The sequence below is a fragment of the Ranitomeya variabilis genome, chromosome 4 (assembly GCF_051348905.1).
Source record: "Ranitomeya variabilis isolate aRanVar5 chromosome 4, aRanVar5.hap1, whole genome shotgun sequence".
In the NCBI taxonomy this organism is placed as follows: domain Eukaryota; kingdom Metazoa; phylum Chordata; class Amphibia; order Anura; family Dendrobatidae; genus Ranitomeya; species Ranitomeya variabilis.
This window is the reverse complement of record NC_135235.1, coordinates 394869621-394886525: the sequence shown is the minus strand read 5'-3', so window position 1 is coordinate 394886525 and position 16905 is coordinate 394869621. Positions and strand designations below refer to the sequence as shown.

The 16905-nt window shown below is 43.6% G+C and overlaps 1 protein-coding gene across 1 annotated transcript in view; it reads left to right on the top strand.

Annotated features, from left to right (window-relative positions):
* Positions 1-16905, top strand: part of LOC143764876 (pendrin-like) — a 162338-nt gene that overhangs the window by 89794 nt on the left and 55639 nt on the right. The window contains exons 6-7 of the mRNA XM_077250938.1: positions 11500-11664; positions 14989-15141. Of these exons, the coding sequence (XP_077107053.1) occupies positions 11500-11664; positions 14989-15141 (318 nt within the window). The remainder of the gene's footprint in view (positions 1-11499; positions 11665-14988; positions 15142-16905) is intronic.

The window sequence follows — 16905 nt, the reverse complement described above, 5'->3', positions numbered from 1 at the left end:
ACACCACTACAATGACACTCTCAGAAGCACCCTTGACCAAGTTGCGCCCCTCACCCTGAGAACCTCCAAGCACAGAGTAAAACAGCCCTGCAGCTCTCCACCAGTCGGGCCTTTATGGCGGAGTGGCCTGACAGAATCCTCTCCTCAGTGAAAGACATATGAAAGCCAACATAGAGTTTGCTAAGAAACACATGAAGTACTCCCAGACTATGAGAAATAAGATTATCTGGTCTAATGAGACGAAGATAGACCTTTTGGTTGATAATTCTAAGTGGTATTTGTGGAGAAAACCAGGCACTGCTCATCACCTGCCCAATACAATCCCAACAGTGAAACATGGTGGTGGCAGCATCATGCTATGGGGGTGAGTTCAGCTGCAGGGACAGGACGACTGGTTGCCATTGAAGGAAACATGAATTCTGCCAAGTACCGAGATATTCTGGATGAAAACCTCTTCTAGAGTGCTCTGGAACTCAGACTTGGCCGAAGGTTTACCTTCCAACAAGACAATGACCCTAAGCACACAGCTAAAATAACAAAGGAGTGGCTTCAGAACAACTCTGTGACCATTCTTGACTGGCCCAGCCAGAGCCCTAACCTAAAATGGCTGAAAATGGCTGTCCACCAACGTTCACCATCCAATCTGATGGAACTGGAAAGGAAGAATGGCAGAGGATCCCCAAATCCAGGTGTGAAAAACTTGATGCATCATTCCCAAGAAGACTCATGGCTGTACAAGCTCAAAAGGGTGCTTCTACTGAATACTGAGCAAAGGGTCTGAATACATATGACCATGTGATATTTCAGTTATTCTTTTTTATTAAATTTGCAAAAATTTCTACAGTTCTGTTTGGTTTTTTTGAGTCAAGATGGGGTGCAGAGTGTACATTAATGAGAAAAAAAAATGAACTTTTTTGAATTTACCAAATGGCTGCAATGAAACAAAGAGTGAAAAATGTAAAGGCGTCTGAGTATTTTACGTACCCACTGTATTGTATATATAAAAATAATATCATAACGGTAATACCTTTTTATGTATATTGCTGGCTTTGAGAATGATTTAAGTTGACCTCCGGTCTACATTACAGGTAACTCATAGTAAAAACTGAAAAATTATCTTTTGCCAGAATTTACTGCAGCATACATGCATTGTTGGACTGGTTTGATAAGGGTCCCCCATTAGCATTGACTTTGGAGGCTCACTGTTCAGCTACATGCAAATATTACAAATGTAACTTTCTTCTGTATAATAATAAACTGTGTAGTTTTCTAAATGAGCTATGAGATACTGCCTTGTCTGCATGTAGTGAATCAAGTATATTATGCCAACTACTATTCATAGGGGAGTAGGCGGTCCATTCCTGCACAGGGTCCTACCAGGGGATTCATCTGTTGCCCTGTGGACCAGTCCGAGCCTGCAAACATGACAGAGAGTGTTCTCATGTTTCCCCTGGTGTGCCCTTCTAGGCCTCATTTTATGGCGAGTGCTTGGTCATTGCTATAAAGTGATGCTATTGTGAGACACACTTGAGTGTGAATACATCTACTGGTTTTGTTTCTTAAAGGGAGTATTTTTCTCATGACTTATGGCAGCAATATTACAGATTGATAATTTAACACTTTCTTCAGATAGTAGAAAAATTGTCCTCAGCAGCACTCATTGAGGACACACAGCAACTTGGGCATTCATACCCACAAGAAGACGCATCGTCACAAACTTCAAGGAGCTCACTTGGAAAAAGGTGCAAAATAATAAGCAATAGACAGCGTCCAAACTTGGGTGATGCAAATAAATCTTCTTTTATTCTGCCATACAATTTGCAATGTTTCAACCAAATACAAGTCTTAGTGAAGTTGTCTATTACTTATTATTTAACACTGTCCTCATTCTCAGGGATTGTTTACAGTGGCCAAAATGCAGTCGTAAAACACCACCAATCAGCTACATAGAATCCGATTGGCTATAATTTAGTAGCCTATTTAAACATTTCTCCTATACAGTTGTGTGAAAAAGTGTTTGCCACCTTCCTGATTTCCCATTCTTTTGCATGTTTGTCACACTTAAATGTTTCAGATCACCCAAAAAATGCAAATATTATACAAAGATAACACAAGTAAACAAAAAATGCAGTTTTTAAATTAAGGTGTTTTGTTATTAAGGAAAAAGAAATCCAAACCTACAGGGCCCTGTGTGAAAAAAGTTCTTGACTTCTACGCCCAGTAACTGGTTGGGCCACCCTTAGCAGTAACAACTGCCATCAAGCATTTGCAATAACTGGCAATGAGTCTTTTACAATGCTCTGGAGGAATTTTGGCCCACTCATAATTGCAGAATTGTAATTCAGCCACATTGGAAGATTTCTGAGCATGAACTACCCTTTTTATGTCATGTCACGGCATCTCTATTGGATTAAGACCAGGACTTTGACAGGGCCACGCCAAAGTCTTATTTTTTTTTCTCTTAAGCCATTCAGAGGTGGACTTGCTGGTGTGGTTTAGATAATTGTCCTGCTGCATAACCCAAGTGCGCTTCAGCTTGAGGTCACAAACAGATGACAAGACATTCTCCTTCAGGATTTTTTGGTAAACAGCAGAATTCATAGTTCCATTTATCACAGTAAGTCTTCCAGGTCCTAAAGCAGCAAAACAGCCCCAGACCATCACACTACCACTGTCATATTTTACTGTTGGTATGATGTTCCTTTTCTGAAATACTGTGTTACTTCTATGCCAGATGTAATGAAATATACACCCTGCAAAAAGTTAAACTTTTGTCTCATCAGTCCACAGAGTATTCTTTCAAAAGTCTTGGGGATGTCTTCTGGCAAAACTGAGATGAGCCTTTATGTTCTTATTACTCAACAGTGGTTTTTGTCTTGGAACTCTTCCATGCAGACCATTTTTGCCAGTCTCTTTCTTATGGTGGAGTCATGAACACTAACATTAACTGTGGCAATTGATGCCTGCAATTCTTTGGATGCTATTGTGGGTTCTTTTGTGACCTCTTGGATGAGTCGTCACTGCCCACTTGGGGTAATTTTGGTCAGCTGGTCACTCCTGGGAAGGTTCACCAATGTTTTCGCCTTTTGCGGAGAGTGGCTCTCACTGTGGTTCGCTGGAGTCCCAAAGCTATAGAAATGGCTTTATAAACTTTTCCAGACTGATAGATCTCAATTACTATGTTTCTCATTTGTTCCAGAATTTCTTTGGATCACGGCATGGTGTCTAGCTTTTGTGGAACTTTTGATCTACTTAATTTTGTCAGGCAGGTCCTATTTAAGTCATTTGTAATAATTATAGGGGATAACTCAGGAGACTCTTTGTGTGGAACAAGACAACTACAGGACACAGTTTTATAAGTCGTAAAGTCTATATTATCACACGGTGATTCAAACAGGTGCAGAGAGAAACTCAAGTCCACAACACTTGGTGCAAATATCAAATGCAGCTCAGCAGTTTATAGGAAACTTCAGAGGAAAATGCAATCACGCAGAAAGTCTATGAAGCACAATTATTCTTGAGGATACTTGACACGAATAAGTCCTTGCTTAGCCCAAAACACAGATAGATATGCTTATAAGGCAGTTCAAATAATATCTTACCTCAACCAGGGAGGTCTGGGTAATAGTCTCAGGTTCTTGCAGAGCAACAACAGCTTACATGTCCAGCAAATGCAGATGGAAGTAAACATGAGCAGCAGATGAAGGAGGATTACTGGAACTGGTGTATGTAGCAGGAACTCAGAGCAGAGTAGCAGGATAACCCCACAGGTTCACAGGAGCAGGTATATAGCCAGGGAGTAACCAGAGGTCAGGAGCTGGATGCAAGGCAGAATACTCTAGCACAGACTGAAGGCTGGGGTGGAGTTTTATAGCAGGAAGACACAGTGCACATGAGACCAAAGACCCCATCTTGGAAAAGGGCAGTAATGCACAAAAAGGTAATAAAAAATGTTCAGAGTCCTGACATTACTCCCTCCTTAGAAGCGGCCTCAGGACGATCCTGAACCTGGTTTCTCAGGGAATCTCTGATGAAAATGAGAAATCTTCTGTTGGGCATTGATGTTTTCCACAGGTTCCCAAGAGTCTTCCTCAGGGGGATATCCCTGCCATCTTATCAGATATTGGAGCCGATTCCTGCGAATCCTGGAATCAACAATTTCCTCCACCACAAATTGTTCTTGCCCATCAATCACCACAGGCTGCGGAGGTGACACAACACTTCCCTGGAAGGTATTAGGAGATACAGGCTTTAGTAAAGATACATGAAAAACTGGATGTACCTTCATAGTCCTAGGCAGCTTCAGCCGACAGGCCACAGAGCTCACAATACTGTTGATCTTGAAAGGGCCAATGAATTTCTGTCCAAGTTTTTGTGAAGGAACGTTTAACTTCAGATTCTCAGTTGCTCACCACACGGAATCTCCTACCTTGAACATGGGTGCAGGCTTACGGAATCTATCAGAGGATCTCTTATAACGTTCTTGAGCTGTGGTCAGGGTATCCTTCAGAACCTCCAGATTTTGCCTCAATGCAGTCAGCCTTTCCTCCACTGCCGAACCAGAGAATTAATTGGAGACCTAGGTAAGATACACGGATGATAACCCAGATTGGCAAAGAAAGGTGTAAATTTAGTGGAGGCGCTCTGAGAATTGTTATATGAAAATTCGGCTAACTGCAGCAACTCCAACCAATCATCCTGGAGATGGCTGACATAGCATCTTAGATATTGTTCCAGCGTCTGGTTGGTACGCTCAGTCTGACCATTTGTCTGGGGATGGTAAGCAGAAGAGAGACAGACATTAATATTGAGTGCAGAGCAAAACCCCTTCCAGAATCTTGAAGTGAACTGCACTCCACGGTCAGAGATGATCTCATCCGGAACCCCATGCAACCGAAAGATATTCTGTATAACCAAGTTCACTGTATCTTTAGCTGAGGGGAGGCCGGTGCACAGAACAAAATGAGCAGCTTTAGTCAGGCGATCAACTACCACCATGATTGTATTCATGCCCCCCGATGTAGACAGCTCCACAATAAAGTGCATTGATATAGACCCCCAAGGGCGGGACAGAACAGGTAATGGTTGTAGATGACCCGTAGGTGCCACATGAGGAGTCTTGTAATGAGCACATACCTCGCAAGAGGCCACCAAGAAGAATCGGCTCAGGAACTCTTGCATCTTCTGTACCCCCCTGTGACCAGCCAACTTGGAGTCATGTACCAACTTGAGGATTTGCAGACGGATGACCTCAGGGACGTAGATACGTCGATCTCTGAACCACATGCCACCCTTAAACGGAACCTGTCACCCCGTTTTTTAAAGATGAGATAAAAATAGCGTTAAATAGGGGCAGAGCTGTGCTTTACATTAGTGTCTTTTTTGTGCCTTTATTCCCCAGCTATGCTGCCGAAATACCTTTGTAAAGTCGCCATTTTGGGCTGTCACTCACGCTGGTCTGGTCAAATGGGCGTGGTGACATTGCTGTTTCTTCCCCCAGATCTTGCTTATCTGTCCGTTGGTGGCGTAGTGGTTTGCGCATGTCCAGCTGCCGAATCCACTGCGCAGGTGAAGGAAAAGTGCGCGATCTGCGCTATTCCCCTGGTGATCGGTGGGGGCGGCCATCTTCCTGAGGCCGCGCGTGCGCAGATGGAGTTCTCTGCTGCACGGGGCTTCAGGAAAATGGCCGCGGGATGCCGCGCGTGCGCAGATGGAGATCACGGCGGCCATTTTCCTGAAGCCGAGTTCGCATCTCGGCTTCAGGAAAATGGCCACCGCGATCTCCATCTGCGCACGCGCGGCATCCCGCGGCCATTTTCCTGAAGCCCCGTGCAGCAGAGCACTCCATCTGCGCATGCGCGGCCTCAGGAAGATGGCCGCCCCCACCGATCACCAGGGGAATAGCGCAGATCGCGCTCTTTTCCTTCACCTGCGCAGTGGATTCGGCAGCTGGACATGCGCAAACCACTACGCCACCAACGGACAGATAAGCTAGATCTGGGGGAAGAAACAGCGATGTCACCACGCCCATTTGACCAGACCAGCGTGAGTGACAGCCCAAAACGTCGACTTTACAAAGGTATTTCGGCAGCATAGCTGGGGAATAAAGGCACAAAAAAGACACTAATGTAAAGCACAGCTCTGCCCCTATTTAACGCTATTTTTATCTCATCTTTAAAAAACGGGGTGACAGGTTCCCTTTAAAGACAAGATTAATATCCACAGGTGGGTTGGCCAGAAATACATCACCATCATGGGCCTCCCTGCACTCCTTCCACAAGTCCTGATCATGGATAACTCCGATGAAATTGGCATCAGATAGAATGGTCTTGGACGGGGCTTCAGGTACGGAATCCGCAGCATGGATTCGGGATAAAGCATCAGCCTTCCCATTACGAGAGCCTGGACGGTACGAGATAACAAAGTTAAATTGATTTAAAAATAAGTTCCAACGGGCCTGACGAGGAGAAAGACATCTAGCGGATCTAAGGAACTCTAAATTGCGATGGTCAGTTAGCACTATGATCTGTTGTGCAGCTCCTTGAAGATGATGCCTCCAGTCTTTTAAAGCCGCAATAATAGCCAGCAATTCCTTGTCTCCCACGTTGTAATTCTTCTCTGCTGAGGTTAGTCTATGGGAAAAGAAAGCACAAGGATGTAGCAGACCCTTCTCTCCATTTCTTTGGGAGAGAATAGCCCCCAAAGCATTATCAGAAGCGTCCACCTCCACAATGAAAGAAAGTGTTGGATCTGGGTGTATCAACAGCGGTGCTGATGTGAAACAGATCTTAAGCCGATCAAAAGCTTCTTGAGCCTGTGATGACCACTTAAAGGGCTTTTCCTTCTTTGTCAAGGAAGTAATGGGACGGACAATATCAGAAAAATTTCGAATGAAGCGTCTCTAGAAATTTGCAAAACCAATAAAATGTTGGACCTCCTTAACGTTCTTGGGTACCGGCCAGTCAAGGATAGCCTGAATCTTACCAGATTCCATGTTCAGTCCCTGGGGAGAGATGATATAACCTAAGAACTGTATCTCAGAACGATGGAACTCGCATTTCTCCGGCTTAATATACAGATGGTTCTCTTTCAGACATCTTAAAACAGTTTTGACATGTTTTTCATGTTCCTGTAGAGAGTCAGAAAAGATTAGTATATCGTCCAAATAGATCACTACAAACTGGTCCAACAAATCTCTGAAAATGTCATTAGCAAGGTGTTGAAACGTTGCAGGGGCATTACAAAGCCCGAAGGGCATCACAAGAGATTCAAAGTGTCCATACCGGCATCTAAATGCTGTCTTCCACTCATTCCCTGGACGAATACGCACCAAATTATAAGCCCCACGAAGATACAGTTTAGAGAACACCTTAGCATGGTGGACTCTTTTCAGTAATCCGGGAATCAGAGGCAGAGGGTAACGGTTTCGTACGGTTACCTTATTGAGTTCCCGATAGTCAACACAGGGTCTCAGGGTCCCATCCTTCTTCTTTACAAAAAAGATAGGTACCCCTGCTGGTGAGGAAGAAGGACGTATGAAGCCTTTGGCCAGATTTTCATCAATATACTCCTTTAAGGCTTGAAGCTCAGGTGCCGCCAAAGGGTATACGTTACCAAAAGGAATAGCTGTCCCAGGAAGCAACTCAATGGGACAGTCATAATGCCTGTGTGGAGGAAGCTGATCTGCATTCTTCTTGTCACAGATGTCATAGAACTCTTTATATGCTGGAGGTAAAGAAAATACCTGTACATGTGGTTCCGTAGCCGTGGACTCAGGGACAGCTTCTGTTAATGCTGAGTTGCTCCTTGTTGGAAAGATAATCTCCTTGGTCTCCCAGTTGATAATTGGGTTCTGAGAACGCAACCAAGGAATGCCTAAAATCACAGGAAAATGAGAAGAAATTAGCAAGAAAGAAAGTTGCTCCTGATGATTAGGCTCCAACAAAATTTCAAGGGGTACGGTCTCCTGATCCACAGGCCCAGAGATTAAAGGTGACCCATCCACTGTTTCCATGGTAATTGGAGAGGCTGTTTGCTGAATTTCAATACCATGTTCCTTGGCAAATGCTATATCCATGAAATTGCACTCTGCACCAGAGTCAATCATAGCTGCACTGGAAATCCACTGTCCTGAACACAGGATCTTAATAGGGAGAGAACAGTGAGAGTTCTTTTCCTTAAGCTCCTTGGGGGGTGAAGTCATAGAAAGTGAATGGAATACAGCGTTTAAAGGCAGGCTACATTCAGAGATGTCAGATTCATCATCACAGTTGTCATACTCCTCTACTGCTGCTAGCACCTTGTTAAGCCATCTAGGACACTTAGGACAACTGATCAAGAAGTGGTCAGACTGGCCGCAGTAGAAACATAGACTTTCACGAAGGCGATGCTCCCGGCGCTCATTGATCTCGCACCTCTGAATGGAATCAAATTGCATGGGCACCTCCTCCACCTCCTGAGATGTTTTACCTGCAGGCTCTTTGGAAGGAAGGGAAAAGTTAGAAATACGGTTATATGCAGCAAATTTCTCCTGCCTACGCTCAGTAAGGCGAATGTCAATGCACACACAATGCTGTATAAATGTCTCTAGCTCTTATGGTGACTCAGAGCAAGCTAGTTCATCTTTTACAATACTAGACAGACCCCTTTTAAAAATAGGCAACTGTGCATAACTGTCCCAATTGGTATCTACCGCTAATCTCCTGAATTCAGTAGCATACTCAATAAGAGAACGTTTTGCCTGGCGTAAAGACAATAAAGCAGATTCAGCGGTTGCACGGTGATTAGGATCATCAAACATTAATGCCATAGCGGCCAAGAAATCATCCAAGTTATTTAACCGTGGGTCACGAGACTCAATCATCGGATTCGCCCAGGCGAGCGCTCGTGCGGTCAGCAGCATTATTACACACAATACTTTGGATCTATCATTAGGAAAACGGTCAGCATGCACATCAAAATATAGCATACATTGATTCACAAAGCCACGAAGTTTCTCGCGATCACCATTAAATCTGAATTGGGGCAACTTTGGTGGGCTAGCTGGTGGAGGCTGCCCAGAGGGAAAAGTCACTTGTGCAGCTATTTGTGTGCTTATGTCCTGAAAAGCCCATCCATACTAGGACTCTATGCCAGCATGTTTGTTTTCCTGGGCTGCCATGCGGGTGCTTAAGTCATGCAAAGTCTGTCCAAACACTTGTTGATTGTGTTCAAAGCTTCCACACTTCTTTTGCAGACCTTCCACATCTTTCTGCAGTGATCTAATTATGGAAAACACCTGCTCTAGTCTGCTTTCTGCAGTCATTGTTCCAGCAGTCTCCTTTTTTTTAAGGCTAGAGTATCCTGTAATAATTATAGGGGATAACTCAGGAGACTTTTTGCGTGGAACAAGACAACTACAGGACACAGTTTTATAAGTCGTAAAGTCTATATTATCACACGGTGATTCAAACAGGTGCAGAGAGAAACTTAAGTCCACAACACTTGGTGCAAACATCAAATGCAGCTCAGCAGTCTATAGGAAACTTCAGAGGAAAATGCAATCACGTAGAAAGTCTATGAAGCACAATTATTCTTGAGGATACTTGACACGAATAAATCCTTGCTTAGTCCAAAACACAGATAGATATGCTTATAAGGCAGTTCAAATAATATCTTAGCTCAACCAGGGAGGTCTGGGTAATAGTCTCAGGTTCTTGCAGAGCAGCAGCAGCTTACATGTCCAGCAAATGCAGATGGAAGTAAACACGAGCAGCAGATGAAGGAGGATTACTGGAACTGGTGTATGTAGCAGGAACTCAGAGCAGAGTAGCAGGATAACCCCACAGGTTCACAGGAGCAGGTATATAGCCAGGGAGTAACCAGAGGTCAGGAGCTGGATGCAAGGCAGAATACTCTAGCACAGACTGAAGGCTGGGGTGGAGTTTTATAGCAGGAAGACACAGTGCTCATGAGACCAAAGACGCCATCTTGGAAAAAGGCAGTAATGCACAAAAAGGTAATAAAAAATGTTCAGAGTCCTGACATCATTTCTTTTTTAAGAACAGATGTGGCAGTAATTAGGCCTGGGTGTGACTATGGAATTTGAACTCCGCTTCCCAAAGATGTGATAAGCTGCAGTTAATTTATATTTTAAGGTAGCAATCACTTTTTCACACATGGCCCTGTAGGTTTGGATTTATTTTTCCCTTAATAATGAAGACCTTCATTTAAAAACTTCATTTTGTGTTTACTTGTGTTATCTTTGTCTAATATTTACATTTGTTTGGTGATCTGAAATATTTAAGAGTGACAAACATGCAAAAGAATAGGAAATCAGAAATAGGGCAAACACTTTTTCACAATACTGTATATTAGAAAGATGCTCCTACGATATAAAGATGCAATTAAGTGTAGAATAGAACCAACCATAACAAACTATTAAATGAAAGAAAAAAATGGCTGTATCCAAAATCAAATGGGCAAATAAACTTTATTAATGAGCAATTGACCATCCAAAATGTTAAAATCAACGAGACACAAATATACTAGGTTAAAATGTCATATAAAATGGGAGAGGAACAAAGGGTGCACAATGATATTATGCTGACAAGTAGATAAAAATATACTTGTATAAAGGGTGACAGTAGCGTCAATTGAAAAATGTAAACCAAGGGAGATAAAGAAAAAGAAATTGAATTTGACTAGTATATAATATGTTGATAGCCAGCAATACTATAGAATGAGACAATAAAAAAATAGAAATGTGTTACCATTACCAGTCAAAATGTGATATAAAGTATGAAATATGGTGCAAAATGTAATGTAGAAGATAATTTGTAAAGTAGAAAATATATTAATCAGTAATACTAAGAAATGGTATGGGAAGAATATGACCAGTCAATGACTGCGTGCACAATTCATCAAGAAGATATACAGATCCCAGGGGGTGGTATTACAAATCTCACTGTTCCTCCAGCATGTAGTGTATACGCTATCATAAATATTAAATATAGAATATGTTAAAAAGAACAGCAGAGTGGAATAGTATGCTGCCAATGTATCAGTCTTCAAGCACCCCAAACACATCAAGCTTTTGGGATTTCCCAAGAAGATCTGTGACGATTATATATTTATACATCACCATTTGAAGGAAGTGCTAAAATATGAATTGAGTTAAAGGGTTGGACCCAAGTAGGACAGTCATGACTTATCAGCAGGATGCCATAAAGGCCTTAGATTTGTGTGTTTCACCGCTCAACAATTTTCAGATCTCCCATACAAATCAATGGAGAGAGGCACTTTTCCGTTCCTGAAAGTGAGCCTGTTGGTGTCCTGTTTTCATAAATGTGGATTCTAGAGGGGCCTGTATTTTAAGAAAATTATTGCATATCCTGTCAAAATGCCATAAATGTCTCACAGGTGAACACCCCTTTAAAGACAATTATAGATAATTCTCACAGTATCTCATGATTCTTTCTGTCTAAGAGATAATACATGACATCTACCTTCCTTTGGCAGTTGGCTCTTGGTGTCCTTCAGATTGGTTTTATTGTCCGATATCTTGGAGAACCACTGGTTGGAGGATTTACGACGGCTGCAGCTTTTCAGGTTCTCGTGTCACAAATAAAGCAACTCCTTAGCGTCCCAACGAAAAACTACAATGGAGTATTGTCAATAATATATGTAAGTACCAGAAAAAGCAACCCACAACTCTGTACATTTCTGAAGTGCAAATAACGATTTAAAGAAAAAAATCATATCTTAGAGTAAAACAAGTGAAATACAATTTACTGCAATATAATCTGAGAGGAATCATAGTGGTCCTAATGTTCAGTAGATGTGGTTATAGACTTTACTCATATTTTAATCCCAAGGGACACTTGGGATTCTCTCCCCTGCTTCGGGGTCTCGGGACAGGCAAGTATGCAACATACTTTGGTGTACTATTCGGGTAAGTGCCCACTCTTTCCCTTCGGGTTGAACCTCATAGACCGGACCCTTGGACCTAACACGGCGTTTTACCAGATATGAAGTCTTTTCCCAATGGTGTTCCAGCTTGCCTCGAGGTCGCTTATCTCGGACCAAAACACGGTCTCCGGCCTTAAGAGCTGACCCTCGAAGGGACACCGTTTCATGATGCTCAAGCTCTTGAAACCTGGTTTGCACCAGTCGAGGAAGGGTCTGCAACCGCTGTCGATGTTCTCAGACCCAGGAAGACATCCCCGTCCATGTGTAGTCCTCTGCTGGATCCAGTTCTAACTCCGTAATCTCCTGTCCATTTCAACCAAACAGCAGGGTATACAGGGTGTATCTGGTTGTACTGTGCACCCGATTCTTGTATACCCAGACCAGCTCAGCCACATACTCATGTCAGAGGACTTTCCTGTCTTTTTCCAACATTCTCAACATTTGGATCAGTGTCCGGTTGAAGCGCTCATAGGCTCCATTCCCTTGGGAATGATAGGGTGTTGCCCTGGACTTCTCAATCTGGTACAGATTGTGCAGCTCTTCCATCACTTGGCCTTGGAAACAATCACCCTGATCAGAATGAATACGCATCAGACAGCCGTACACCCGGATGAAGTCTTGACAAATGGCCTGTGCAGCCGACTCAGCAGTCTGATCTCGAGTGGGAGTCACCACAGCAAATTGGTCGATCATCACTAAGCAGTGTTCATATCCCAGATGAGCTGGGCCCATGGTCAAGTAGTCGATCATCAGTAACTCTAATGGAGCGGACGTCACAATGGTCTGTGTGGGGGCTCTCTGTTCTTGAGACTTAGCCAGTTTGCAGCTTCGACATGGCTTGTAGGCTTCTTCTACAGCAGTTTTCAATTGGGGGATGGTAGACCAACTTCTGTAGCCAGTGAAATGTCTTCTCTGGGCCAAACTGACCCCTCCCTCATGAGCCTCTGTAGCTACCACGCTGATCAACTTCTCCAGGAGCAACACTTGCCAGGTAACCCCCAACTCCTGTTCCAGCTGCACTTTCCAATACAGCAAACCATCTTCCAACTGAAGCTTCTCCCACTGCGTGAGAATCTGCAGCGTTCCAGGGAACAGAGCTTCTCCTTCACTTCAGTTTGGTTAAAGGCCACCCACTGTCTCACCTCCCCGCTCCGAACCTTCCCCGCTGAGTCTGCCGTCCCTTGCTCTTGCTCCCGCACGTGTGCTTCCGCCCCAATCTCTAAGATAGACGTGTGCAAACTAACTCGCTAGCACTCCCACAGAGCCTGTTTAAGCAGCGGACTTTGGAGACTGGCCACGAGTTGTTATCTCAGAATCACTTCAGGGGGCCCCACGCCCACATCATCCCGCTTGGTTATTGCCTCGTAACTCTTCTGCAAGGCGTTTATATACTGGGTCACGGACTCCCCCTCACCCTGAATGCAGCTAAACAAGTGCATGCGCAATTCTCTGACATCCGTGGGGTCCCCATGCATCTCCTCCAAAATTTGTAACACCTTAGTGAAAGTGTTCCGCTCATATGGGGGCCGAAACATAGCAGAACATCTGGCTTCCCCGTCCAGGGCCATCACAGCAATCTCTGCCTGCATAGCGGGTGTCATAGGGTGTATCCTCATCATTCCCTTGACCCGTTCAGTCCAGTCCAATAACAGCGAATAGCTCCCAGTAAAGTTTGGAACATTGCTGAGCATGGACCCCAGAGCTAAATTGGACCTTGGGGCACCCATGACCACCTGGTCTGCCACTTCTGTGCTTATGGACTGCATCCTGCCGACTACGCCAAGTGTAAGCAGGTTGCGGGATGCAGTGACGCAAGAAAGGCAGAGCAAGGGTTAACAATTTAATTTAACAGTAAAGATACTCCTCGCAGGGAGATGAACAGTTAAAGGGGCAAAATATAGGGAAATAGCAAGCACAATGTAATAACAGTCCACACAATCAACTGATCGTGTTCGTGGCTTCCTCGGCCACAGATGATCCGATGAAGGCTGTAGTCCCAGCAACGGCCGGTGTAATGTCCTCAGAGGAGATTCCACAGCTCATGGTATATCTTCTGGTGGCAGTCTCCAGTTTTTACCTGCTGAGCCAATTAGTCCATAAACTTGTGCAACCAAAGTCAAGGGAATTGCGTACAGTCTATTAACAAGGGGAGTGCGGCCGGCAAAGAGGGCCACAAAGAACAGTCCTGAACACGGCCCTCGTTCCTATGCCCGAGCAAGGGCGGCACTGAACTTAACGGGGCCCACGGCTTTTCCTCTGCTGCTGGGCTCAGCGGTGTGCTCGTGTACAGCCGACCGCGGTACATTGCGGGGCTGCTGCACACCCAGCGGAGCACACCTGCTTAGTCACCGCCAGTGGGAAACTGCCCGTCGCTGCGCGCGCTTTCTCGTTTACCACGCCCCCTGCTTCCGGGTTACAACGTCTGTCCGGTCTTCTATTCTATCCCCCGGACAACCTGGGATGCAGTCTCGACAGTTCCAGACCCGGCACAGTACTGGTGCCCGAGGCCCGGTCCTCCTACTTAAACTGACAAACAAATAATAGCCAGGCCTTGATGCCTCATTAGATTTATCATGATTGAAGAACTAGCCCTGGTTACTTCTTGCATCTGCAATCACAAGCTCTTGGAAAAACTGATCACAAAGAATCCCTCTGCTGGGTATCCCTCATTGGTCAGGTCCTCATTAGTACTTGTCAGCAAGTATTCAATTCCTATAGCATCATCAAAGGGGAGTAATAAGGTGTTCCAAATCCTCTTCTTCCACCTCTATGGTTGCAAATCTCAGCAGTGAAGTTCCAAACTCTAGTTGAAAATCTTACCAGCCATAAAGAAATAATTTAATTTTACATGCAAGTGGCATTTAGTAAATCAATTTACAGGTACCTATCACATACATGTCAGGCACGTGTTCATGGGCATAGAGCCAATGGTACAAGACAGGAACTAGACATTATGCCACTCACAAAAATTGGAAATTGTTACATTGAAATTTTACATTTTTATTTATTTTCTTTATCATGATTTTTTTGTGTGTTTAGACACTTGTTGACATCTTCAAGAATATTGCTCAGACCAACATATGTGACTTTATTGCTGGACTGCTGGCCTTTCTAGTATGTGTGGCGGTAAAGGAAGTCAATGAAAGATTCAAGCATAGGCTCCCTGTGCCGATTCCTATAGAAATTATCGTGGTAAGTTTGTGGTTACTTTCGGTGTAATTGTCAGACAAGTAATTGTGTATAATTGTGTATGGTTGAATAAAGTTTCATTAGGAAACAAATATAAGCAAACAGATATGGTAATAAATGTGGAATATTACCCACACATATTGGCAAATCAATACAGATCATTGATTACCAACGGTCCCATTGCCAAAGAGAACAGTGAATAAAGCAAATATATAAAGTCACCAAAAATGTTGTAAGTGATATAAGAATCACACATTAATTATGGCAGTGAAGCAATACTTGTTAACAGCAAGAAATAATTCAAACAATTACTACAAGAAAAACACATTCAAATGGAAGGAAGAAGGAAAGTGTGAAGAAGGAAAAAAGAAGAGAAAGAAAAAAAGGTGGAGGGGAATGGGAAGAGAGAGACAGAGGTACCCCACACACCTCCCGATATTCCCGCAGTTATTGTCACAGATTAGAATGATGAAGGGTTGTAAACTAGTGCAACAAATGGAGGAAGGAAGCCATATGGGAATGTTAATGATGGAGCAAATGTTGTAGGCTATAATGTGTTGACAGGACACAATGGTATGTCAGAGTGCCAAAATCGCCTCACTTCCTTAACCCACATGTAGAATCATGCCAGGTAGTTGGGTGTCTGCAAATTGGAGGGTTTCAAAGAACAGTTAATAGTATGTTTATTCCTTAAAGGGATTCTCCAGGAATAGGAAAAATAAAGAACATTTTAATTCTTTTGTCTAGAGCAGGGATGTCAAACTCAAATTCACAGAGAGACAAACTTAATGGACCCTGCATTGCCTTCCAAAAAGTATAATGTACCACATAAAGCTCTATACAGTATAATCACCACGTATAGTGCTCCATACAGTATAATGGGCCCTGTAGTGCCTTCTATACAGAATAATGGCCTCACATGTTGCTCCACACAGTATAATGGCCCCTACATTACCTTCCATACAGTATAGTGGCCCAACATAGTCCCACATACAATATAAAGGGCCCTGCATTGCCTTCCATATAGTATAATAGCACCACATAGTGCTCCAGACAGTATAATGGCCCCACACAGTGCTCCATACAGTATAATGGGCTCTGACTTGCCTTCCATAGAGTATAATGGGCCCACATAGTGTTCCATACAGTATAGTGGCCCCACATGGTGCTCCATACAGTACAATGGCCCACATAGTGCTCCATACAGTATAATGGGCCCTGCATTGCTTTCCATGTGGTATAATGGCCCCACATAGTGCTCCATAAAGTATAAAGGCTTCACATAGTGCTCCAACCAGTACAAAGGGACTCACATAAAAAATGAATAAATACTCGCCTCTCTTCGTCCCCCCGCTGCTCCAGTCTCTTACATAGTCAGTCTCCGGTCTCACATAGTCCTCCATACAAGTATAATGGACCCTGCATTGCCTTCCATACAGTGTAATGACCCTATATAGTGTTCATACAGTATAATGAGCCTTGTATTGCCATCCATACAGTATAATGGCCCCACATAGTCCTCCATACAGTGTAATGGGCCCTGTATTGCCTTTCATTCACTATAGTGGCCCCACATAGTGCTCCATTCAGAATAATGGGCCTTGCATTGTCTTACATACAGTATAATGAGCCCATATAGTACTCCATACAGTATAATGGCCCCACATAATTCTCCATACAGCATAATGGCCCTAAATAGTGCTCCATGCAGCATGATGGTCCTACATAGTGCTCCATACAGTAAAATATTAAAAAAACATAAAAAAT